At 43.6% G+C, this 27197-nt stretch overlaps 1 protein-coding gene across 6 annotated transcripts in view; it reads left to right on the top strand.

Annotated features, from left to right (window-relative positions):
* rapgef2b (Rap guanine nucleotide exchange factor 2b) overlaps positions 1–27197 on the top strand; it is a 660162-nt gene that overhangs the window by 433895 nt on the left and 199070 nt on the right. For all 6 annotated transcript variants that reach the window (XM_068041792.1, XM_068041802.1, XM_068041811.1 and 3 more), the window contains one exon: positions 13899–14076. In XM_068041792.1, the coding sequence (XP_067897893.1) occupies positions 13899–14076 (178 nt within the window). The remainder of the gene's footprint in view (positions 1–13898; positions 14077–27197) is intronic.

The following is a 27197-nucleotide window of genomic DNA, read 5'->3' as shown; positions in this document are numbered from 1 at the left end:
AATGACGAAAGCTGTACTCAGTTGTACCAATCCTTTACAAAGAAGTCGAAAAAGAATAAAATCAGACTCACCACATGGCATCGACAAAGGCACACCCTGTCCAGTCGAACCTGCGAATAAGTCAGCCAGAATTTTGTGTCGGGCTGGAGGCCCCGCCCACTGACCAAAAAGATAAGTAGCGAGCCCAATTCTGCCAGGCCTGGAAACCACGTTATGATTTTACGTGGCCCAGGCCCTTAATTGGCCTCAGACGGGAATTCCGCCCCTCTGAGGCAGGAAGTCCTGCTTCCAAGAGCTGCCGGGCAGTCAGCGGGACGGCAACTCTCGGCCCCTGCAGCGCCACCAGGAGCAGTGGCCACTGCTGGGACTGCAGCCAGGGAGAGGAGCAAGAGGGACACTGGCCCTGGAATGAAGGCAAGTGTGTGGAGCCTTGCCGGGGGCAATTGGCCGGGCCCCAGCGAGGCAAGGGGGTAGTCAGTTGGGTGGGGTGGGGAGGGAATGTATTGCTGTGGGGCAGGCCCTCCATGGGGCACAAGGTGCCTGATCTGAATGCCCCCCGCAAAGAGGCAACCAGGTTTTACTGAGGAGCCTCCTGAGGCCTTGAGCTGCCCGCCCGCTGCTGGTAATATACTGGCGTCAGTGGGAGGAGGCCCTTAAGTGGCATTTAATTGGCCACTTAAGGGCCTTAATTAGCCTGGAGCAGGCGGGCCACTTCTCGCTGCCGCAACCACTCAGAAAATTACAGTAGGAGTGGGAAGGCGACTGGAACAGACCCCCCCCCCCCCCCCCCCCCCGGCTCCAGCCCGCTCCCGCACTCCTGTTTAAAGTCTGGGGACTTGTGCCAAAATTAGGAGTGTTGTCCCACAGACAAGTCAAGCAACAGCTTGACAGACTCATACTTTCAGGATCATACCTTTCAGCCAATGTCCTAGACTCGTCCATCACCATTCATGGTACATGCTATCCTACCGACAGGACAGACCCACCAAAGTTGGTGGCACAGTCATATATACGGTTGGAAGGGACTGTCCCTAGAAGTCTCCAGCATCAAGCCAGGGGACTAACCTGGTTCAATGAGGACTGTAGAAGAGCATACCAGGAGTAGCACTAGGCATACCTAAAACTGAGATGCCAACCTGGTGTAGCTACAGCTCGGGAATACATTCATGTTAAGCAGCAGAAGTAGCAGGTCCAAGCAATCCCACAACCAACGGATCAAGTCAAAGCTCTGCTGGCCTGCCACACACTTGTGAATGGCGGTGGAAAAGTAAACAGAGGAGGAGGCTCCACAAACATCCCCATCCTCAATGATGGTGAAGCCCGGCACGTGAGTTTATTTTTAAAAAAAGGCTGAAGTGTTTGCAAGAAAGGCTGAGTGCATGATCCACCTTAGCTTCTTCTGAGGTCTCCAACATCACAGATGCCAATCTTCAGCCAATTCGATTTTCTCCATGTGATATCATAGAGTCATAGAGTTATACAGCACAGAAAGAGGCCCTTTGGCCCATCGTGTCTGTACCGGCCACCAAGCACCAATCTATTATAATCCCATTTTCCAGCACTTGGCCCGTAGCCTTGTATGCTATGGCGTTTCAAAATACTTCTTAAATGTTGAGGGTTCCTTCCTCTACCACCCCTTCTGGCAGTGCGTTCCAGATTACAACCACCCTCTGGGTGAAAAAAGTTTTCCTCAAATCCCCTCTAAACCTCCTGCCCATTAGCTTAAATCTATGCCCCCTGGTTAATGACCCCTCCGCTAAGGGAAAAAGTTTCTTCCTAGCTATCCTATCAATGCCCCTCATAATTTTGTAAACCTCAATCAGATCCCCCCCTTAGCCTTCTCTGCTCTAAAGAAAACAATCCTAGCCTATCCAATCTCTCTTCATAGCTGAAATGCTCCAGCCCAGGCAACATCCTGGTGAATCTCCTCAGCACCCTCTCCAATGCAATCACATCCTTCCTATAGTGTGGTGCCCAGAACTGTACACAGTACTCCAACTGTGGCCTAACTAGCGTTTTATACAGCTCCATCATAACCTCCCTGCTGTTATGATTTAGAGATACAGCACTGAAACAGGCCCTTCGGCCCACCAAGTCTGGGCCGACCATTAACCACCCATTTATACTAATCCTACACCAATCCCATATTCCTACCACATCCTCACCTGTCCCTATATTCCCCTGCCACCTACCTATACTAGGGGCAATTTATAATGGCCAATTTACCTATCAACCTGCAAGTCTTTTGGCTGTGGGAGGAAACCGACGCAGACACAAGGAGAACTTGCAAACTCCACCCAGGCAGTACCCAGATTTGAACCCGGGTTGCTGGAGCTGTGAGGCTGCGGTGCTAACCACCGCGCCGCCCTGAGTGTAGGGGGGGTACTTAAAAAGTAATTAGGAGAGCGAAGAGGGGACATGAAAAAACACTGGTGGGCAAGATTAAGGAAAATCCCAAGACGTTCTATAAGTAGAGTGAGGAAGAAAGCCTTAGATTACAGGACGGTATAGATGGGTGGAGCAGTGGCAAATGGAATTTAATCCTGAGAAGTGTGAGGTGATGCATTTTGGGAGAACTAACAAGGCAAGGGAATATACAATGGATGGTAGGACCCTAGGAAGTACAGAGGGTCAGTGGGACCTTGTTGTACTTGTCCATAGATCACTGAAGGCAGCAGCACAGGTAGATAAGGTGGTTAAGACGACATATGGAATACTTGCCTTTATTAGCCAAGGCATAGAATATAACACAGTTCTCCCTGTGTCTGCGTGGGTTTCCTCCGGGTGCTCCGGTTTCCTCCCACATGCCAAAGACTTGCAGGTTGATAGGTAAATTGGCCATTATAAATTGTCCCTAGTATAGGTAGGGAAATATAGGGACAGGTGGGGATGTGGTACGAATATGGAATTAGTGTAGGATTAGTATAAATGGGTGGTCGATGGTCGGCACAGACTCGGTGGGCCGAAGGGCCTGTTTCAGTGCTGTATCACTAAACTAAACTAAACTTTCTATACGTCTCTAGGGCCTCCACTGTTTTCAACCTTCTGAATCTGCCATAAGCCTCATTTTTTTTTTTCCCTTATCCAATCCTCTATATCCCTTGACATCCAGAGTTTCCTGGACTTGTTGGTCCTACCCTTCACCTTTACAGGAACATGTTGGCCCTGAACTCTTACTATTTCCTTTTTGAATGACTCCCACTGGTCTGACGTAGACTTTCCTACAAGTAGCTGCTCCCAGTCCACTTTGGCCAGATCCTGTTTTATCACATTGAAGACGGCCTTCCCCCAATTTAGTACTTTGATTTCCGGTCCCTCTTAGTCCTTTTCCATAACTACCTTAAATCTTACAGTTATGGTCGCTATTCCTGAAATGCTCCCCCCTGACACTTCTACCACTTGTCTGGCTTCATTCCCTAGGATTTGGTCCAGTACCACCCCTTCTCTTGTAGGACTTTCTATGTGCTGGGTCAAAAAGGTTGGTGGAGTTGCGGATAATGATGAGGATTGTCAGAGGATACAGCAGGATATAGATCGGTTGGAGACTTGGGCGGAGAAATGGCAAATGGAGTTTAATCCGGACAAATGTGAGGTAATGCATTTTGGAAGGTCTAATGCAGGTGGGAGGTATACAGTAAATGGCAGAACCCTTAGGAGTATTGACAGGCAGAGAGATCTGGGCGTACAGGTCCACAGGTCACTGAAAGTGGCAACGCTGGTGGATAAGGTCGTCAAGAAGGCATACGGCATGCTTGCCTTCATCGGTCGGGGCATAGAGTATAAAAATTGGCAAGTGATGTTGCAGCTGTACAGAACCTTAGTTAGGCCACACTTCGAATATTGTGTGCAATTCTGGTCGCCACACTACCAGAAGGACGTGGAGGCTTTGGAGAGGGTACAGAGGAGGTTTACCAGGATGTTGCCTGGACTGGAGGGCATTAGCTCTGAGGAGAGGTTGGAAAAACTTGGATTGTTTTCACTGGAACGATGGAGGTGGAGGGGCGACATGATAGAGGTTTACAAAGTTATGAGCGGCATGGACAGAGTGGATAGTCAGAAGCTTTTTCCCAGGGTGGAATAGTCAGTTACTAGGGGACATAGGTTTAAGGTGCGAGGGGCAAAGTTTAGAGGGGATATGCGAGGCAAGTTTTTTTTTTTACACAGAGTGTGGTGAGTGCCTGGAACTTGCTGCCAGGGGAGGTGGTGGAAGCAGATACGATAGCGACGTTTAAGAGACATCTTGACAAATACATGAATAGGAAGGGAATAGAGGGATATGGGCCCCAGAAGTGCAGAAGGTTTTAGTTTAGGCAGGCATCAAGATCGGCGCAGGCTTGGAGGGTCGAATGGCCTGTTCCTGTAATGTACTGTTCTTTGTTCTTTGTATGCACTTCAAGAATTCCACCCTCTTTAAGCCTTTTGTACTAAGACTATCCCAGTTAATATTGGGGAAGTTGATATCCCCTACTATTATTACCCTCTTATTTTTACACCTCTCTGAGATTTGCCTACATATCTGCTCCTCTATCTCTCCCTGGAGGCCTGTATTACACTTCCAGCCAAGTGATTGCCCCATTTTTGTTTTTAAGTTCTACCCGTATGGCCTCATTTGAGGAACCATCGCTCCTTACTGCAGTAATTGACTCCTTGATGAACAGTGCAGTGCCACCTCCTCTTTTACACCCTCCCCTGTCATGCCTGAAGATTCTATACCCTATATCAAGCAATTGCTGAAGACACTGGATATAGCAAAGGCTAGGGGCCCCGGCAACTTTCAGGTTGTAGTGTGGGAGACTTATTATCCAGAATGAGCCGTGCCTCTCGTCAAGCAGCTCCAGTACAGCTACATCACTAGCATCCACCTGACGACGTCTCCGCAAAAAGCAGGAGTAATCCAATTCGGCCAATTACCACTCCATCAGTCTACTCTCAATCATCAGCCAAATGATGGAAGGTGTCATCGACAGTGCTATCAAGTGGCTGTTGCTCTCTAATCTGCTCAGCGATGCTCAGTTTGGGTTCCACCACACAGCTCATAACCTCATTACAGCCTTGATCCAAACGTGGACAGAAGAACTGAATTACAGAGGTGAGGTGAGGGTGAGTGCGCTTGACATCAAGGCAGCATTTGACTGAGTGTGGCATCAAGGATCCCTAGCAAAATTGAAGTAAATGGGAATTGGGGAAAAATTTTCCACTGTTTGGAGCCATACTTAACAAAAAGGAAGATTGTTGTGGTTGTTGGAGGCCAATCATCTCAGCCCCAGGGCATTGCTGCAGGAGTTCTTCAGGGTAGTGTCCTCGGCCCAACTATTTTTAGCTGCTTGAATCAATGATCTTTCCTCCATCATAAAGTCAGAAGTGGGAATGTTTGCTGATAGCATGGTTTTTTCAGTTCCACGTCCTACTCAGATAATGAATCAGTCCTAGCTCTCGTGCAGTGAGACCAGGACAACATTCAGGCTTGGGCTGATAAGTGATAAGTAACATTCGTGCCACACAACTGCCAGACACTGATCATCTTCGATAAGAGAATACCTCCTCTTGACGTTCAATTATATTACTGTCGCTGAATTAACAAACAACCTGGGGGTCACCATTGACCGGAAACTTAACTGAACTAGGCACATAAATACTGTGGCTGCAAGAACAGGACACAGGCAGTGACCTCTGCAGTGAATAACTCACCTTCTGACCCCCACCAAAGCCTGTCCACCATCTACAAGGCACAAGCCAGGAGTGTGATGGAATACTCCCCACTTGCCTGGATGTGTGCAGCTCCAACAAAAGAAGCTTGGCATCATCCAAGACAAAGCAGTCTGCTTGATCTCACCCCGGCTACCTCCTTAAACATTCATGCCCTCCACCACCTACGCATCATGGCAGCAGTGTGTGCAAGATTCATTGCAGCAATTTGCCAAGGCTCCTTCGACAGCACCTTCCAAACCTGCACCCGCTACCACCTTGGCGAACAAGGGTGGCAGGTGCATGGAAAAACCGCCACTTGCAAATTCCTTCACCAAGTCGCACACCATCCTGACTTGGAAGTAAATCGTCATTTAGGCTTTTCACTGCCTTCTCGAAGGCAATTAGGGATGGGTAATAAATGCTGACCTTGTTAGTGATAGTCATGACCCAGAGATGAAAAAAAAATTACTGCTGAACAATCTCATTGGCCCTGAAGAACTAATTTTGTATTTGAAGGATGTTAAATTTCTCTGTTTTGTGTCATGCCCAGTACAGCATGTCCTATTCCTATCTGTAAACATGAACTATATTCAGCACAGCATCTTATGGAACTGAATTTTCCTTTTGTTTTAAATGAACCATAATGGATATTAAAACTGGACATGGGCTGCAAAGATGGCCACCAAAGGCCAGTGGACTTTCGGCTTGTGTATTCAAAAACTGATTCACTGTCTGAAAGGACAAAAGAATGCCTTCCAGATTAACAGGTGTCATCAACGTCCATCCTGAAACCATAGAGAGACATTGCTGTAATAAAAGCAAAATACTGCAGATGCTGGAAATCTAAAATAAAAACAAGAAATACTGAAAATACTCAGCAGGTCTGGCAGCATCTGTGGAGAGAGAAGCAGAGTTAACATTTCAGGACAGTGACCCTTCATCAGAACTGGGTTTGAGTTCTGATTCAGAGAGACATAAAAATATAGTCTATCACCAATGATTCTGCTTATTGTTTAGCTGTCAAATCTCTTGAATAGTCACCAAAAGCTGCTGACAGCAGTAAAGCTGAAATATTGAAACATACATTTTTGTACTGAAACAGTATAATTCTGGGCAGATTATGTTTATTTAGCATTGCAGAGATGTAATAAATTTTAACAATATAAAGGAACCTTTAATTTGAAAGCTACTGCAAATCGAGACAGCTGGCTTTTGCTGGTGACAAGAAAATGAGAATTGAACCAGGTAAACTTCTGGAGCAAATCTAAGAATTTCATATATAAAAATTTTTGTCCAAATGACAGTTGAATCATTAGCTTTAACGAGATTTAAAAGGGAGGTCTGAAGAATTAATGTTTGTTGGATGGTGGATTTACAACCCATTGCAGGCTTGAATAAATCATGAAACTGAATTCTTGATGATTTTCAACATTGATCTGAGAGTAGTTTTTAAAATATTAATAGTATAGCTTTAATTCACTACGATAAGGGCCTTGCATCAATATATCTAGGGCAGGGAGCAGCTGGTATGAAATGTGCAGGAATTTGTTTTTAAAAGATTCTACTACTGAGTTATTAGATGTGTTGAAGGTACAAATGGATTGTAATACCTTCAGTAGGATTGCCATCACAGAATCTGTTTCTATGGAAACCGATAAAGGCCACTGAGAAAAACACCATGGAATTCTGCATTTTTCCTTTATTCATTGACCTCTACATACAACAAGGGCAGCGTTGTCTAATAGAAATGGATTACCCCCATGTATGGCTACGTGACACCATTTTGGCTACTTTCACAAATTTTTTGTGGAAAACGCCTTACACATAATAGAAGTATATATACTTAATGTGTCAATTTACTTAATAGACATCTAACACCATTGCAGTCTTTATCTTTCACCAAATTTGAAATTCTGAAATGAATTCATGAGACACAGTCCATCTTAGTGTAGCTTCTTAAATTATGACCAGCAGCTGCGTGTGTTACGTTCATCGGAATGATTGCTGAGGATGTCCACCACAATAGGATGTGCCCTACTCTTCATCCAGAATGCCCTGATGTGCCATGTTGCAGGGGTTCTCAAGCAGTGGATCCACAGCCCCCGAGGGGGTTGCAACAAAGTTTCAAGGGGTCCACCAAAAAAACAAATAGAAAGTCTTGTTTCATTCATCTTCTCAATCCACTACCCTCCTGACCAATAATCTTTGCCTAACTCTCACATCTGGGTTAAATGTGGCCAATCTGGATGTTTGGTTTCATCTCATACACCCCAAGTGTCAAACAAGTCAAACAGTGCAGAAATTCTAGGTGGGATTACATTGGGCCTGGGGACATTGTTGTGCTACAGACATGGCAGGACCTGGTGATCTGATGTAAGGAGTGATCCACCAGGACTGGGCTAACAGGGAGTACATTGGGGCATCAAAAGATAGCAGATTTCCTCAATTTATTTGGTAAGAAGCAGCAGTCAGTGAATAAATGACCAACAGCAACCATAGAGTCACCAAAGAAGAGATCTTTACATCTACATGTTCCAGTGGGTGCCAGTAATACTGGGGGCTGGAGCTTGGCTTCAGGTCATTTTCTGTGTTAGTTTGTCTCTGACTTGATGGTAATGAAAAAATGAAATTGCATCTAATTTCTAGTTATCAATTAAATGGGATGGGATTCATACATGATTGGGTGTTAAATCATCTGTGTAATACATTGACTTAACAGCTGCATATATCTGAGTTTTTTTCATTTGTCATACTAGACCCCCAACTACCAGGTATGAGGCATATTAATTTTGTCATATGAACATTGATTTGAAAACTGTTGCTGAAGTGAAGAAAGGACTTGTTCAAAAAATCACCAGGGCCCTGGCTGGAAAGACATTTGCATATTAACAGACAGTGCTTGTGGAAACAAAGGGGTTACTTCTCTTATCCAATTTAAGCCACAATGGACTTTGAGCACCAGCTTTTGTATGTTAAAAGAGACATTCCAGGGTCAGCCAAGACCAGAGAATCTACAAACAGACATGGTCAGACCAACTGGTCACGTGACTAGCCTGCTTGGCAACCTGTTTTTTTTTTTGAATTGAACAAATAGTTTGAACTGAGAGTGTCTGTTTGCTCCTGGACTGAAAAGACCTCTCTTGGCTGGCTCACCACAGCCTCCACTGTCTGCCCCTATCTTTATCCCATGGAAGTCCAAATCCACTGGAGGCACATGAACCTCAAGAGAGAAAAGTATCCTACAGCGAACAAGGTTTAAGAAGAATACTAGCCCTTAACGAAAAGCAAGATCTACTTACAATCAAGGAATCTACAGTGAGCTCGAAGATCCGTAACAAAAACCCTCTTTAGAGATTGCCCCAAACTTTTCCACTTTATTTTTTCTCTGTTCTGTCTCTATCTGCATGGGTATTGTGTATGCATGCTAGCTTGGGCGCGTCATGTATCCGTAGGCGTTAACCAAATTAGAGTTTAAGTTTAATAAATTTCAACTTCTTTAAGCGGCGCAGTGGTTTGCACCGCAGCCTCACAGCTCCAGTGACCCGGGTTCAATTCTGTGTGGAATTTGCAAGTTCTCCCTGTGTTTGCGTGGGTTTCCTCCAGGTGCTCCGGTTTCCTCCCACATGCCAAAGACTTGCAGGTTGATAGGTAAATTGGCCATTAGCAATTGCCCCTAGTGTAGGTAGGTGGTAAGGAAATATAGGGACAGGTGGGGATGTGGTAGGAATATGGGATTAGTGTAGCATTAGTATAAATGGTTGATTGATGGTCGGCACAGACTCGGTGGGCCGAAGGGCCTGTTTCAGTGCTGCATCTCTAAACTAAACTAAAACTAAGAAAACCTGTTTGTGCTGATTTGTTTGCCTTATAATTGGAAAGCAGTGAACAAGGATTCACCAAGGGGGAGCTAAAAACAGTGTGTTTAAAATTAAACCCTGTTACGGTAAGACTAGGTAAAGGCTGAGAAGGAACCCTAGCCCCCTTTCTCACCTGGTCGTAACACATTCAAAAATGTAACTAAATATCTCAAGCTTTGTGGGATTTTTTACATTCGTGAAAGAACTTGTTGAATGCCCCAATACTGATGTATTATCTCGAGTGTTTCCCGAATTGCCTGCTACCTTAAATTAATCAAGCCCTAAACAGCAATGCATTGAAATCCACCAAACTGACTACCTGTAAAGAGGAACATCTCTTAATTCTATGACACAAATGTGTCCAACAGTACACATTAACGAGGCTTTTTAAAGCCCACCTTCACCCTGTTGGCAGGACACAAAAGCTTTCCAACCTCTCAATTCGGCACTGGAGATTGTGATCAATGTTTTAGTTTCAGCCAGCAAAAATAATAAATACATGTTTCATTACAGAACTATTTTTATACTGAAAAGATACTTGTGTTGTGGAGTTCCATAGCATTTTTATGACGCAGGTGGGGTCACCCCAGAAGCAAAAAGGTTGATAACCCCTGCTCTTTGGAGTTGCTCATTATTGGTTGGACCTGCTTCTAACTTGGAACTGTTATTCCAATTATTCAAACTGACCACAAAAACAGCTCTCCTCTTAATAAAATGCTGCTGGAGTTTGCATGGTGCGTGTTACCTGGGTACACAATATTTTAGTAAATAGCCAATAAGTGGTAACAAAGGATGTAAGTGAGGTCAGCAGACTGTCATTGGAGCTGATAGAATTCCGATGAGATCAATGCCGTTAACGGACGTACCAGCTTTCTCCTGTTCATTATTATTGAGCTGAGCAGAATATGCCTGGTGAGACCAGTGCTTTCTCCTTGACAATATGGCGCTGGACCAAGAGCCTCTGGAGCCCAGTGGCGTTATCTGGTTCCACATGTGCAAGGTCAGGACTGAGGGGCTAAAGTGATACTAAGCTGGTGTTGATCAGTGACTCAGGGCTGGAAGGTAAAACTCAGTGCCCTGGATACTGTAACCTTCAGGGATTGGCATTAGATTTACTTTAAATTGTCTGGGCGGGGGAGTGGAGGCACACCCCTTGAAATCTTCGCATGGACTCCTAGGGGGCCACAGACTCCCGTTTGAGAAGCCCTGTACGAAATTACCATAATAATACATACTGCATTAAACCATATAATTCTGCTTATCAAACATATCTTCCCACTTCCCACTAGCAGTGTTGTGACAGATCAACAATAACAACGGCTTGCTTTTTTATGCATGTCTTGATCCTTGTAAAACATTCCAAGGCATCCTTAGATCCACAAAGTATCAAAAATTATTTGTTTACATATTTATCATACTTATTCTGTCTACTTCAGCTAATTCAAAGTTGTTTTGAATTGGAGCTGATAGAAGTAATTTGAATTAAGCAGTATAAATGAAGTGGCACATGATACTTTGTGCTTGAGAAGTCTCTAACATTTTGAATTAAGGTGCTTTAAGTTAAGGATATGTGCATTTAGAGTCATAGAGAGATACAGCACCGAAACAGGCCCTTTGGCCCAACAAGTCCGCACTGACCATCAGCCACCCATTTATACTAATCCTACATTAATCTTTACTTTTAAGTAATTACACCGTAAAAGAGCTACATCAATTTCTTCACTCTTCCTCATTAGCAATGCCTAGTATTTAAGATAATATGATATATTCATACTTGTGTATGTGCTTTACTTCCTTAGTTATCACTTACTGCATATTTGCTAAAATGTTGTGCAATATTATCCTTTTTAAGAAGTGGCAAATACTTTTGTCTGAAGGGAGACTCGCCTTGCTGCTCACCCGGTTAATAATGTCACTGATTCAGAGCTGTCCGAGGGAGGCTCTGTTGATTTGTACTGAGGTCCACATGTTTGGCCCAGCCTGAGAACTGAGCCCAAGCCATCAAATCCAGGAAGAGCATACTATCAGCTGAGTGTACAGGCCAGCCTGAAGTTAAAGCATCTGTTGTTTTCAGTCGAGTGACTCTAAAATGCAAAGAGTTGTTTCCTGCTACTGACATTACCAAAGCAGAATATTAGGTACCTCACCTCTTCTGACCTTTGTTTGAACCAATGTTGACAGTACCCTTTCCTAACTTCACCATTTAGGCACCATCTGGTAGAGTATTTGGCTTGCATACTTCACTCATGTCCTCAGGTAAAATATCAAAATTACTTCTATTTAACAGTACATATGCCTGATCAGGTTTCATGGAGAAAGCCTGTAGTTTTACCCTTTAACCTAAATGAAGAGCTCCAGTAAACTGTCTAATATGAAAGCAAAATACTGCACTTGCTGAAAATATGAAATAAAAACATAAAATGCTACAAATACTAATCAGGTTAGGCAGCATCTGTGGTGAGAGAAACAGTTAATGTTTCAGGTCGATGGCCTTTTGTCACAAGTTGTAACAAAAGACCATCAGCCTGAAATGTTAATGCTGTGTCTCTCACCACAGATGTACAGAAAGCAAGCATTCAGGTGCAGCAAACAGTTCAGAAGTCGAATGGTATATTGGCCTTCGTTGCAAGAAGATTTGAGTACAGGAGCAAGGATGTCTTACTGCAGTTATACAGGGCCTTGGTGAGACCACATTGGCAGTATTGTGCGTAGGTTTGTTCTCCTTATCTGAGGAAGGATGTTCTTGCCATGGAGGGAGTGCAAAGAAGATTTACTCGGCTGATTCCTGGGATGGCAGGATTGATGTATGAAGGGAGATTGGGTCGACCAGGCCTATTTTCACTAGAGTTTAGAAGAATGAGAGGAGATCTCATAGAAACCTATAAAATTCTAACGCGACTATACAGGCTAGATGCACGGAGGATGTTCCCGATGGCTGGGGAGTCCAGAACCAGGGGTCACAGTCACAGGATACGGGGTATGCCATTTAGAACCGAGATGAGAAATTTCTTTCTTTTATTTTATTTATTTATTTAGAGATACAGCACTGAAACAGGCCCTTTGGCCCACCGAGTCTGTGCCGACCAAGAACCACCCATTTATACTAACCCTACAGTAATCCCATATTCTCTACCACCTACCTACACTAGGGGCAATTTACAATGGCCAATTTACCTATCACCTGCAAGTCTTTGGCGGTGGGAGGAAACCGGAGCACCCGGCGAAAACCCACGCGGTCACAGGGAGAACTTGCAAACTCTGCACAGGCAGTACCCAGAATTGAACCCGGGTGTCTGGAGCTGTGAGGCTGCGGTGCTAACCATGGCGCCACTGTGCCGCTCCATGGAGGGAGTGCAAAGAGGAATTCTCTACCGCAGAAGGCAGTGGAGGCCAAATTATTAAATATATTCAAGAAGGAGATAGATATATTTGTTAATGCCAAAGGGATCAAGGGATATGGGGAGAAAGCGGGAACAGGGTACTGAATTGGACAATCAGCCATGATCTTTTTTGAATGGCGGAGCAGGGCCAAATGGCCTACTCCTGCTCCTATTTTCTATGTTTCAATGCTGCCTGACTTGCTGAGTATTTTCAGCATTTACTGTTTATATTCCTGTCATATCTCACCTGACATACTTAATGGAATTTAGTTATAGCTACCTCCTACAAGAGATGAATGGCACAAATTTTGGATAATGGGTTGTTTTAATTTATTTCTAATCAAAAAATGCTAAAACTGAGTTTTTATGAATGAAAAATTTTGCACAGTGTTTGACAATACCTGCATTACAGGAATACTTATAATGAGAGACGAAGAAAACTTGGGTTGTATTTTCTGGAGATGAGTACAGCTAAAGGCGATTTGATCAGAGTGTTTAAAATTAGGAAGCCAATCAATATGTAGATGGGAAATAATTACCCTTTAATAGGAGAATCCAGAACAAGGGGAAATAATCTCAAATTTGAGCAAAGATGAATTAAGTTAACCTAGGCAAACCATCAAACGGCAGGTTTTGAGAATGTGGAAAAGATTGTCACAAAAAAACCGTAGATGCAAAATCAATTGAAGTGTTGAAAAGGAGAAGTGTTGAAAAGGAGTGGCGTTAAGGCCACAATCAGATCAGCCACGATCTTTTGAATGGCGGAGCAGGCTCGAGGAGCTGAATGGCCTACTCCATTTCTTATTTTAATATGTATTTGGAAAACAATGCCATTAAGGAATATGGAGAAAGGACAAGGAATTGGATTAAAAAGATACGCTGCCATACCCAATAAAATGCAGCAGATTTCTGTGTCTGTGTTTCTTATTATTGCTAATCATGATCGTCTTGTGTATTTTCTTTTATTTCAAAGGCCACAGAGAGTGAAGCTGGGGACATGGACCTGAGTGGCCTGCCAGAGACTGCAGTAGACTCTGAAGATGATGATGATGAGGAGGACATTGAGAGAGCATCAGATCCACTGATGAGCAGGGATATTGTCAGAGACTGCCTGGAGAAAGATCCTATAGATAGAACAGATGATGATATTGGTGAGTCAGTGTGAAATTGGGAATAGGCAACAAGATCTAAATGTGAAAAAAAAGTTAAATTCTTGAAGGTATTTTGAGACTGTCTATAGTTATGTTGTGAAGGCAATGATCGCTGCATAGAATTATAACGTTTTACTGCACAGAAGGAAACCATTCTGTCCATTGCACCTGTGCTGGATCTCTAAAGGAGCTATCCACTTAGTTTCACCCTCTTGTCCTTTTCCCTGCACCCTCTTAAGTCTTTTCTTTTCCAAATAATTAGCCTTTTCAGCGATGGCAGCAGAAAGTGGATTCAAATCATTTTGTAAATTTATATATCTTTGCCTGTTTTTCTTTTCTCTCCTGAAGACATTGATTCCTCACTAAGGTACAGCTCCAAAGGTGCTAGTTGGCTTTCAATATTTAGTCCAAGTGGTGATTCACAAGATAATAACATATGTAGGAAGCCATTTGCTCCATCCAGAAGTGCCCAAAAGCCCACCCCCATTACGGCATCCAATTACTTCTTAAACAGTTCCAGGGTTTTCATCTCCAATATTCTACTTGAAAGATCATTCCACGTATTGATCACTCTTGAAGTGAAGAATAGCTTCCCGATGTAAGTCCTATCTGTACTTTTGCTACTTTAAACCAGTGTCCACTTGTTTTACTTGTGCAATTTTGTGCAAAATAGTTTTATAGAATTACGTCTTCCAAACTGTTAACTATGTTGTATACCACCATAAGATCATCTTTAAAATCCTTCCTTTCAGGATCGAAAAGCCAACGTTTCTCCAATTTTCTGTCATAACCCAGATCTGGATGAAATTGAAGGAGACCCAGGAATTTTAGTAGTCTCAACATTCAATACAGAGCAGCAATTAACAAAGCCACCACTGGCTTGTGACAAAAACAAGAAATGCTGGAATCACTCAGCAGGTCTGGCAGCATCTGTGGAAAGAGAAGCAGAGTTAACGTTTCGGGTCAGTGACCCTTCTTCGGAACTGACAAATATTAGAAAAGTCATAGATTATAAGCAAGTGAGGTGGGGGTGGGGCAAGAGATAACAAAGGAGAAGGTGCAGATTGGACCAGGCCACATAACTGACCAAAAGGTCACGGAGCAAAGGCAAACAATATGTTAATGATGTGTTGAAAGACAAAGCATTAGTACAGATTAGGTGTTAATACACTGAATATTGAACAGCAGCAAGTGCAAACCTGAAAAAAAAACAGTAGGTAAGCAAACTGAACAAACTAAGATGAAATGAAATAAATGCAAAAAAAGATAGTAAAAAATGTAAAAAAGAATGTGACAGTTGGTTGCATTGCCTCCAATACTTGGATGGCTCTCTGTTTCTTGGCAACCAAAATGGACACATTACTCAAGCTGTGATCCAACCAGAAGCAGTGTACAGTTTCATCACATCTTCCTCTGAAATATTCTTCTGTTTTAACTGTGTAGTTCAGCATTTGTTTTTATTTGTTCATGGGATGTGAGAGTTAGTGGCAAGGTCAGCATTTGTTTCCCATCCATTGACCTTGAGAAGGTGATGAAGAAGAGGCGGTGGCTTTAATTGCTGCTCTGCATTGAGAGTTTAGGCTACTAAGGTTCCTAGACCTCTTTCAACTTCATCCATAACTATTTCAATACCATTCATGGAGTGTATGTGATTTATTCATTTGTGAACTTCAACAGTGAATGGAAAGTGGCTATTTTTACATGAGGATATCACCACCAAGCTTGTTTCTGTTTTGCCTTGGTGTCCATACGTGCCCACTTCCAATACGCACTTTGTGAAATGTTTGCAACCCTCTGGGGTAGAGCATTCCCATGATTCACAACCCTCTGGGTAAAGAAATTTCTCCTTAACTCAGTCTGAAATGGCAGCCCCTTTATCCTGACACTATAGCCCCTAGTTCTAGACTGACCACCTAGGGAAAACAGCCTCTCAGCATCTATCCTATCAAGTGCTCTCAGAATCCCATATGTTTCAATGAGATAACCTTTTCTCGAAAGGCAGAGAAACCAACCAGCAATTGCACATCACAATGATTTAGGGAATAGTAGGATTGAGGTCTTGTTGGACAGATGTAGGTCGGGGTTTGAAGAAGTCGACTCTAGATTAAGGTGCAAGAACCTGAGAGTGATGACTCGTGCTTCTTTGTCATCTGATATGCTGGATGAGTTGTCGAGGAAGAGATTGTATAGTAGAAAGATAATGTATGAGGGGAAGGGATTCCTAGGACACTGTGACAGATTTTCAAGCAGGAAGAGGCTTCTTAAATAAGATGGCTTCACCTAAACTAGATTAGTACCCGTATTTTTGCAGAAGGGGTAAAGAGAGCAATGGAAGAGGAATTAAACTAGTAAGGCAGGCCCTGGGGTAAACAGAAAAAGGAAATTAATAATACCAAATTGATCAATTAAGAAGGTTTAAGTATTCATGCTGGAAAGAGTGTCAAGAATAAAGCACACACAAAATAAAATTGACAGTAAGGTTCAAGACAAGGGTTCTATTCAAATAGGCCAAAATTGTGGGCATAATACAGGCCTAAACCGACTCCCATTCAGGGAATTGCCTCCCCTTAATAGTTGCAACACTACTAAAATTCAGGGTAGGTTGGGCTATAACTTGAAAGGTTTCTATTTAAATAGGCCAGTGGAATTGTGGGCTCAGGAAAACCGTAGCCCACTGGGATTCATAAAAAGGAACACCACTAAAATTCAAGAAATGTCTAACCCCACCAAGCTGATTTTTAAAACAAAAATAAATCAAATTAGAACAGTCAGGCAAACAGTTGGTTTTTAAGGGTCACCCACTATAACTCAAAAATGCACAGTGAAGAGTCATAGAGCTTTACAGCACAGAAACAGGCCCTTCGGCCCAACAAGCCTATGTCGACCATCAAGCACCCATCCTAACTAATCCCATTTCCCTGCACTTGGCCTGTAGCCTTGTATGTAATGGCGTTTCAAGTGCTCATCTAAATATTTCTTGAATGTCGTGAGTGTTCCTACTTCTACCACTCCTTCAGGCAGTGTGTTCCAGACTCCAACCATCATCTGGGTGAAAAAATTCCTCCTCAACTCCCCTCTATACCTCCTGCCCCTGACCTTAAATCTATGCCCCCTAGTTATTAACCTCTCCGCTAAGGGAAAATGTTTCTTCCTATCTATCCTATCAATGCCCCTCATAATTTTGTATACCTCAATCAGGTCCCACCTCAGCCTTCTCCGCTCCAAGGAGAACAACCCCAGTCTCTCTAGTCGGTCTTCATAACTGAGATGCTCCAGCCCAGGCAACATCCTGGTGAATCTCCTCTGCACCCTCTCCATTGCAATCACATCCTTCCTATATTGTGGCGACCAGAACTGTACATAGTACTCCAACTGTGGCCAAACCAGCGTTTTATACAGCTCCATCAGAACCCCCCTACTCTTATATTCTATACCTCGGCTAATAATTGGCCGGCACAGTGGTGCAGTGGTTGGCACCGCAGCCTCACAGCTCCAGCGACCCGGATTCAGTTCTGGGTACTGCCTGTGCGAAGTTTGCAAGTTCTCCCTGTGACCGCGTGGGTTTCCGCCAGGTGCTCCGGTTTCCTGCCACAGCCAAAGACTTGCAGGTTGATAGGTAAATTGACCATTGTAAATTGCCCCGAGTGTAGGTAGGTGGTAGGAGAATGGTGGGGATGTGATGGGAAATATGGGATTAACGTAGGACTAGTATAAATGGGTGGTTGTTGGTCGGCACAGACTCGGTGGGCTGAAGGGCCTGTTTCAGTGATGTATCTCTAAAAAAAAAAGGCAAGTATCCCGTAAGCCTTCCTAACCACCTTATCGACCTGTGCTGCTGCCTTCAGTGATCTATGGACAAGCACCCCAAGGTCCCTCTTGACTCTCTGTACTCCCAAGGGTCCTATCATCCATTGTATATTCCATTGCTTTGTTAGATCTCCCAAAGTGCGTCACCTCACACTTATCAGGATTAAACTCCATTTCCCACTGCTCCGCCCATCTTACCAGCCCATCTATATCGTCCTGTAGTCTAAGGCTTTCCTCCTCACTATTTACGACACCATCAATTTTCGTGTCGTCTGCGAACTTACAATTCATACCTCTTCTATTCACATCTAAATCATTAATGTACACTACAACAGTAAGGGTCCCAGTACCGTTCCCTGTGGTACACCACTAGTCACAGGCTTCCACTCGCAGAAACAACCCTCTACCAGCACCCTCTGCCTCCTGCCACTAAGCCAATTTTGAATCTAATTTGCCAAATTACCCGGGATCCCGTGGACCTTTACTTTCTTAACCAATCTCCCATGCGGGACCTTATCAAAAGCCTTACTGAAGCCCATGTAGACTACATCAACTGCTTTACCCTCATCTACACCTCTAGTCACCTCCTCGAAAAATTCAATCAAATTTGTTGGACACGATCTCCCCCTGTCAAAGCCATGCTGACTATCCCTGATTAATCCCTGCCTCTCCCAAGTGGAGGTTAATCCTGTCTGTCAGAATTTTTTCCAATAATTTCCCTCCCACTGATGTTAGACTCACCGGCCTGTAATTACCTGGTTTATCCCTGCTATCCTTTTTCAGTGAGTGAGAGAAATGTTGGGACTGGATTAGTGCCTTTTTTTATTCATGGAATGTGGGTAACGCGGGCAAGGCCAGCGTTTATTGCCCTTGAGAAGGTGTTGGCAAGCCACCTTCTTGAACTGTTGCAGTCCATGTAGTGTAGGTACACCCACAGTGCTGTTAGGTAGAGAGTTCCAGGATTTTAATCCAGCAACAGTGAATGAATGATGATTTATTTCCAAGTCAGGATGGTGTAGTATTTGGAGGGAAACTTGAAGGTGATGGTGTTCCATACACTTGCTGCCCTCATCCTTCTAGGTGATGGAGGTCACAGGTTTGGGAGGTGCTGCCAAAGTAGCCTTGGTGAGTTGCTGCAGTGCACCTTTAGATGGTACATGCTGCAGCCGGTAGTGTGAATATTTAAGGTGGTGGATGGATACAAATCAAGCAAGCTGCTTTGGCCTGGATGGTGATGAGCTTCTTGATGCACTTATCCAGGCCAGTGGACTGTATTCCATTACACCTTGTAGATGATGGACGGGCTTTGGGAAGCCGGGATGTAAGTCAATCTCCGCAGAATATCCAGCCTCTGACCTGCTTTTGTAGCCACAGTATGTATGTGTCTGGTCAGTGGTGACCTCCAGGTTGTTGCTGGTGGGGAATTTGCCAATGATAATGTTGTTGAATATCGAGGGGAGGTGGTTATACTCTTGTGTGGGGCAAATGTTACTTGCTACTTCACAATCTGGACCTGAACATTGTCCGTGTCTTGCTGTATGCACGACAAGACTGCTTCATTATCTGAGGAGTTGCGAACAGAATTGAACTCTGTAATCATGAGTGAACATCTGCACTTCTGACCTTCTGCTGGAGGGAAGGTCGTTGATGAAGCAACTGAAGATGGTTGTGTTTAGGGCACTGCCTGAGGAACTCCTGTAAAGATAACCTGGGGCTGATGTGATTGGCCACGGGATCTGTCCCAAGTGCCTTCCCATAAAATATGGAAGACCATAAAAACTGAGAGGGTCTTCAATGGCAAGGACTTAAAACAAAATGATTGGTGGGATATCAATTATATTGATCCTAATTTGAAAACATCTAGTTAGTGTGAGGCATGTAGCTAATAAAGCAGATCAAATGCTCGGGTCCTTCTGGAGTATATTTTGATCAATGATCAGGGCAACTCTGGAGTATGATGTGCAGTTTAGGACCACTCTATCTCTAAAAAAAGATATGAAATGCTTTACAAAGCATCAGTGAAGAATGGTCAGAAGGATTGCAGGCCTTAACGGACTAAGCCATAAGTAAAACTTGAGTAATGATACACTTACAAAAATACTGAGTAGGGTTATGAAACGGGTTCTCAAAATAACAAAAGACACTGATAAGGTGGAAGGTGGAAATTATTTATCTCTGACTAGAGGACATGAGTAGAAAATTCACGGCTAGGAATTAGCAACAACAAAGAAATTAGCAAAGAAAATACTGAGGGAAATAAAGGTGGAAATTGCAGAGGCATTGGCCATAATCTTCCAATCGCCCTTAGATACAGAAGTGGTGCCAGAGGACCAGAGAATTGTAAGTGTTACACTCTTGTTCAAAAAAGGGTGTAAAGACTAGCCCAGCAACTACAGGCCAGTCATTTTAACCTCCGAGGCGGAAAAGCTTTTAGAAATGATAATTTGTGACAAAATTAACCGCAACTTGCACAGGTATGGATTAATTAAGGAAAGCCAGCACAGATTTGTTATGGGCAAATTGTGTTTAACTAACTTGTTTGAGTTTTTGTTGAGGTAACAGATTGGGTTGATGAGGGTAATGTGGTTGATGTGTGGTGTACAAGGACTTCCAAAAGGCATTTGATGAAGTGCCACATAACAGGCTTGTCAACAAAGTTAAAGCCCTTGGAATAAAAGGAACAGTAGCAGCATGGATATGAAGTTGGGTGAGTGACAGGAAACTCTCTCTAGTGGTGAACAGTTGTTTTTCATACTGGAGTCAGGTATAGAGTGCGGTTCCCCACAGAGTCGGTGTGAGGACTGCTGCTTTTCTTGATCTATATTAATGACCTCAACTTGGGCGTACTAGGCACAATTTCAAAATTTGTGAATGACACAAAACCTGGAAGTATTGTGAGCTGTGAGGAGGATAGTGGTGGACTTCAAGAAAATAGACATGCTGGTGAAATGGGCAGACAAGTGTGTCGCCCATGCAAGAAGTGCAATGATACAGCAATCATGAACAAAATCTGAAGAGTTATAAAAACTGACTTTGTTTTTAAAAAAAAAACCTTTCTTTTGAAAAGTGAACAATACTCCAAAAGGGCTTTCTTTGTGTATTCAAACTGCCTGACAAGGACAAAGGACAAATCTTCAAAGCTACGAGGTGCCAATTGCACCCGAACCTAAAACATTCCAGAAATGAATGTCTTCTCAAACAAAGAAGGTGTGAAGTAGCCATGTCTTAGGCCATTGTGCAATCATCATGGGGAGAGACCAGAGCGTCTCCTACCAGGAGGTGAAAAGTAATACAGCTTGACCTTAAAAAAAAAAGGAGCCAAGAGAGAGAAAGAGAGACTCCAAAGAGAGAGAGAGAAGAAAAAGCAACATCCAGCAGCTTGTTTTCCAGCAAGTCAGAAGGCACATGTCCTGCTGTGTGGAGTCCTACATCTGCATTAGACAGAACTAGAAGTGATCCACCATCTTCAACTGAACTTTCAATCAAGAAAGAAATTTACAATCATTTCAGGCCTGCACCCAGCAAGAACTCAATTTCCAAGACAATTCAACAGGTTTATCATGACCTTTCCTGCCCCCCCCCCCCCCCAACTAAAAGTCACGTTCCCCTTTTCCCCCTCTATCTGTCTCTTTGCGCGCGTGCGTGCGTGTGTGTGTATGCGGTTGCGACAACTTTGGGGCAAGGCATATTGATAAGTAAAAAAAAATTGATTTTCTATTTTTAAACATATACGAAAACCTGTCGCTGTCTGTTTATTTGAAAAATAAAACACCATGGGTTTAAACCCGAATAACAAAACACACTTGCTGCGGTCAGGTGGGGAGTTGAAGAGTGGGAACCACCCACATCGCACCACATGGTCGTAACAAGTGGCAGATGAAATTTTATGCAGAAAAGTGTGAAGTCATATATTTTGGGAGGAGGAATGAGGAGAGGCAATATAAAATAAAGAATACAATTCTAAAAGAGTGCAGAAGCAGAGAAACTTTGGGGGTGTATGTACACAAATTATTGCAGGTGGTAGGGCAGGTTGAGAAAGCAGTGAAATAAAGCATATGGGATCCTGGGCTTTATAAATAGGGGCAGAAAGTACAAATGCAAGCAAGTTATGATGAGCCTGAATAAAACACTGTTTTAGCTTCACCTTGAGTCTTGTATCCAATTGTGGGCACCACACTTCAGGAAGGATGTGAGAGCATTAGAAAGGGTGCAGAATAGGTTCATGAGAATGGTTCCAGGGCTAAGCACCTTCAGTTACGGAAATAGATTGGAGAAGCTGGGGCTGTTCTCCTTAGAGAAGATTAAGAGGAGATCTAACAGAGGTGTTCAAAATCATGAGGGGACTGGACAGAGTAGATAGGGAGAAACTGTTCCCATTGGAGGAATGGTCGAGAACCAGAGGACACTGATTTAATATGATTGGTAAAAGAAGCAACAGGGATGTGAGGAAAACTTTTTTACGTGGCAAGTGGTTAGGATCGGGAATGCCCTGCCTGAGAGGGTGGTGGAGGCAGATTCAATAGAGGCTATCTGAAAAGAAACAATTTACGTGGCTATGGGAAAAAGGCAGGGGAGTTTGCCTAGGTGAGTTGCACTTGCAGAGAGCTGCCATGGACACGACGGGCCCAATGGCTGCCTCCTGTGCCATGAACATTCCATGATTCTAAGATGGCTGATTTTGGTGAAATTTGCAGATTTTAAAGGGAGACTTAATCAATACTTGTTGAGATGCAGGATTGACAGTTATACAGATAATTGATAAAACTGTCAGGAGAAGTTAAGGAAGAAAATTAGTACGTCCTTAAACGGGAGATCAACAGTTGATGTGGGTTTGTAGTCCATGATCTGCAGAGAGATTGGGCAAATCAAATTAGTCACAATAACGTAGAGGAGGAATTCTTGGAGTGTATACGGGATGGTTTTCTGGAACAATACGTTGCGGAACCAACTAGAGAACAGGCCATCCTAGACTAGGTATTGTGTAATGTGAGAGGAATAATTGACAATCTAATGGTGCAAGATCCCTTGGGGACGAGCGACCATAATATGATAGAATTCTTAATCAAGATGGAGAGTGACGTAGTTGATTCTGAGACAAGGGTCCTGAATCTTAGTAAAGGAAACTACGAAGCTATGAGGCGCAGTTGGCCATGATGGATTGGGAAACGTTGCTTAAAGGGATGATGGTGGATAGGCAATGGCAAACATTTAAAGAGCGCATGGATGAACTGCAACAATTGTTTATCCTTGTCTGGTGCAAAAGTAAAACGGGAAAGGTAGCCAAACCATGGCTTACAAGGGAAATTAGAGACAGCATTAGATCCAAGGAAGAGGCATATAAATTTGCCAGGAAAAACAACAGACCTGAGGATTGGGAGCAGTTTAGAATTCAGCAAAGGAGGACTAAGGCATTGATTAAGAAGGGGAAAATAGAGTACGAGAATAAGCTTGCGGGGAACATAAAAACTGACTGCAAATGTTTCTATAGGTATGTGAAGAGAAAAAGATTAGTGAAGACAAATGTATAGTCAGAAACAGGGGAATTTATTATGGGGAACAAAGAAATGGCTGACCAACTCAATGCTTACTTTGGTTCTGTCTACACAAAGGAGGACACAAATATCATACCAGAAATGTTGGGGAACACAGGGCTTAGTGAGACAGAGGAACTGAAAGTAATCAGGATTAGTAGAGAAATGATGTTGGGGAAATTGATGGGATTGAAGGCCGATAAATCCTCAGGGCCTAATGGCATGCATCCCAGAGTACTTAAGGAAGTGGCCCCAGAAATAATGGATGCATTGGTGGTAATCTTCCAAGATTCTATAGACTCTGGAACAGTTCCAACAGATTGGAGGGTAGTTAATGTAACCCCACTATTTAAAATGGGAGGAAGAGAGAAAACAGGGTATTATAGACCAGTCAGCCTGACGTCGGTAGTGGGGAAAATTCTAGAGTCCATTATCAAAGATTTTATAGCAGAGCACTTAGAGAACAGTGGTAGAATCGGGCAGAGTCAGCATGGATTTACGAAAGGGAAATCATGCTTGACAAATCTACTAGAATTCTTTGAGGATGTAACTAGCAAAGTTGATGAGGGGGAGCCAGTGGATGTGGTTTATTTGGACTTTCAGAAGGCTTTCAACAAAGTCCCACATAAGAGATTAGCATGTAGAATTAAAGCGCGTGGGATTGGGGGTAGTGTATTGCAATGGATAGAAAATTGGTTGGCGGACAGGAAACAAAGAGTCGGGATAAATGGCTCTTTTTCCGAATGGCAGGCAGTGACTAGTGGGGTACCACAGGGATTGGTGCTAGGACCCCAGCTATTCATAATATACATTAATGATTTAGATGAGGGAACTAAATGTAATATCTCCAAATTTGCAGATGACACAAAACTGGGTGGGAGGGTGAGTTGTGAGGAGGATGCAGAGAGGCTTCAGGGTGATTTGAACAAGTTGAGTGAGTGGGCTAATGCATGGCAGATGCAGTATAATGTGGATAAATGTGAGGTTATCCACTTTGGTAGCAAAAACAAGAAGGCAGGTTATTATTTGAACGGCTATAAACTGAGAGAGGAATATGCAGCGAGACATGGGTGTTCTCGTAGACCAGTCGCTGAAGGTAAGCAAGAGGCGGTAAAAAGGGCAAATGGTTTGTTGGCCTTCATAGCGAGAGGATTCGAGTACAGGAGCAGGGATGTCTTGCTGCAATTATACAGGGCCTTGGTGAGGCCACACCTGGAATATTATGTGCAGTTTTGGTCTCATTATCTGAGGAACGATGTTCCTGCTATAGAGGGAGTGCAGCGAAGATTTACCAGACTGATTCCTGAGATGGCGGGACTGACATATGAGGAGAGATTGAGTCGGTTAGGATTGTATTCGCTGGAGTTCAGAAGAGTGAGGGGGGATCTCATAGAAACCTATAAAATTCTAACAGGACTTGACAGGGTATATGCAGGAAGGATGTTCCCGATGGTGGGGGAGTCCATAACCAGGGGTCATAGTCTAAGGATGTGGAGTAAACCTTTCAGGACTGAGATGAGAAATTTCTTCACCCAGAGAGTGGTGAGCCTGTGGAATTCGCTACCAGAGAAAGCAGTTGAGGCCAAAACATTGTATATTTTCAAGAAGGAGTTAGATATAGCTCTTGGGTCTAAAGGGATCAAAGGGTATGGGGCGAAAGCCAGAACAGGTTATTGAGTTGGATGGTCAGCCATGATCGTAATGAATGGCGGAGCAGGCTCGAAGGTCCGATTGGCCTACTCCTGCTCCTGTTTTCTATGTTTCTATGATAGGATAATTGTAAATGGACTCTGGATAGAGTGGAGTTGATTGGCTGATAGTCTTTACTTCTTCTGGATTTTCTCATTTCTTCTTTGCCGCACTGATACCAAGGGCCTGATTATGATCTGGATAATTACAAACTTTGTAATACTGGTGATAGTAGAATATTCTAACATCCATCCATTCTACTCTTCTCTAAAGTCATGTCCTAAAACATTCACTTCTTGAGCCACGTAGGAGAGAAGAGTTGCTGAGGTGGTTTCTTGTTACGTTCTTAATTTTTATCTTCAGAGTGCTTTCTGTGTCAGCTGTGGCTAAATTGGTAGCACTGTCACCTTTGAATCAGAAAGTTGTGGTTTCAAGACCCATTCCAGAAACTTGAGCACAAAAATCTGGGCTGACATTTCAGTACAGTACTGAAGGAGTGCTGCACTGTTAGAGGTGTCAGCTTAAATAATAACCCCATCTTAAATAACCCCACAGCCTCCCTCTGTCCCTCACCACCTTCAGAAAGTTGCATTGAAGCACTCGTTGCTAACTCCAAGCAAGCAGCAACCCCTATTGAGCCATCCTATTCTCTCCCCACCTTCTTGTCCTGCGCAGCTACCAGGGCAAATCTGGCCAACCTCCTTCCCATCCCTCTCATTGCTCCCAGCGCTGACCCTGTGAACTTTGACTAGCTATCACTACTCCCCTCCAGACCTCCTCTCAGAATGTAGGTTCACTTGGTAATAAAGCCCTGGCAACCCATGAGCCTGTAGTGGACGATCACATTGATGTTGGGACCTTGTCAGACACACGATTAAGAGGTGGTGACCCCTTTCCCCTTAATGACACTTGCTCACTTGGATATACCTTCCACTACTTGTCCCGGGCAAACTATCGCAGTGCTGGTGTAGCCCTCATCTCTGGATCACTCCTTTGCCTGTCCCTCCTACTCCTAGGGCAACTTCTCCTCCTTTGTGCATCTCATTTTGTTCCTCTCTCCATACCTCTCATTCAAAATCCTTGTTCTGTACCATCCTCTAAAATATCACTCCCGAGTTTCTCACTCTGATATCTTGTCTTTTTTTCTTCCCTCTGCCTCTGCACTGAGCAACTTCTCATCCTCAGTGATTTCAACATCCATCTCAGCTCTTCTTGTTCTTTCTCTTCTGAGTTTCCTGCCCTCCTTTACTCCCTAAATCTCTCCCTTCTTATAACTCTCCTCAATTAAACAGGCACCCCCCCGATCTTGTCAGCTAGTGCGGCCTCGCTACCCCTAACGTTACTATTGCTGCAAAGGCAGTCTTTGATTCTTTGTTTGTATCCTTTCTTTGTTTGATGCTGGATAAAACTTCCCCTCAAGTCACTTTTCTCTATGCACTTAAATTTTCAAATATCTAGCAATGTTTCTTCTAAGCTGCACAGCAACCCGAAGGTTCCTGGGTCGGGCGTGCTCAAATCGGCCCCATTAAGTTATTGTGCATGCATGACTGCACAAAACATTTAAAGGGCTTCTGCATTTAAATGAATTGGCCAACACAAACTACAAATAATACTAGAGGGTACGTTGTTATCTAGAGTTTGGCCTTTAAATCGTCGTGGCATCTCAGCAGCCAATTCTTTGTTAAAAGGGCACCTTTGATGCCCTTGTCCTCACTAGAACTATTAATCTTCCTCACCCTAATGGTTCCCCCAGTATATGCCTCATCCCTGCTCCTTTAAGTCCAAGGGACACAGACTTCAACGTCTTTAGTGAACAGCTGGTTTAACCATTCATCACCAGATCTGGCTAGATCACTTACTGGGCAATACTCTCTATCACTTTTCAAAGATCTATCCAGGAAGGCAAAGATAACACCCAGCTTCTCTTCACTACTAACCATCGTCTTAAACCACCCTCATCTCCAATTATAAGTGCGTTGATCTTTTTTTCATTACTAAAATTGAGGCCATCTGTTCAGCTGCCTCTGGTGCTTTCCTCCCTTCCCCTAGTCTACCGGTCATAACTTCCTCTAAGGTTCCCCCTTGCCCTAACCC

The sequence above is a fragment of the Heterodontus francisci genome, chromosome 1 (genome assembly GCF_036365525.1).
Source record: "Heterodontus francisci isolate sHetFra1 chromosome 1, sHetFra1.hap1, whole genome shotgun sequence".
Taxonomy (NCBI): domain Eukaryota; kingdom Metazoa; phylum Chordata; class Chondrichthyes; order Heterodontiformes; family Heterodontidae; genus Heterodontus; species Heterodontus francisci.
This window is presented reverse-complemented; position numbering and strand designations above follow the sequence as displayed.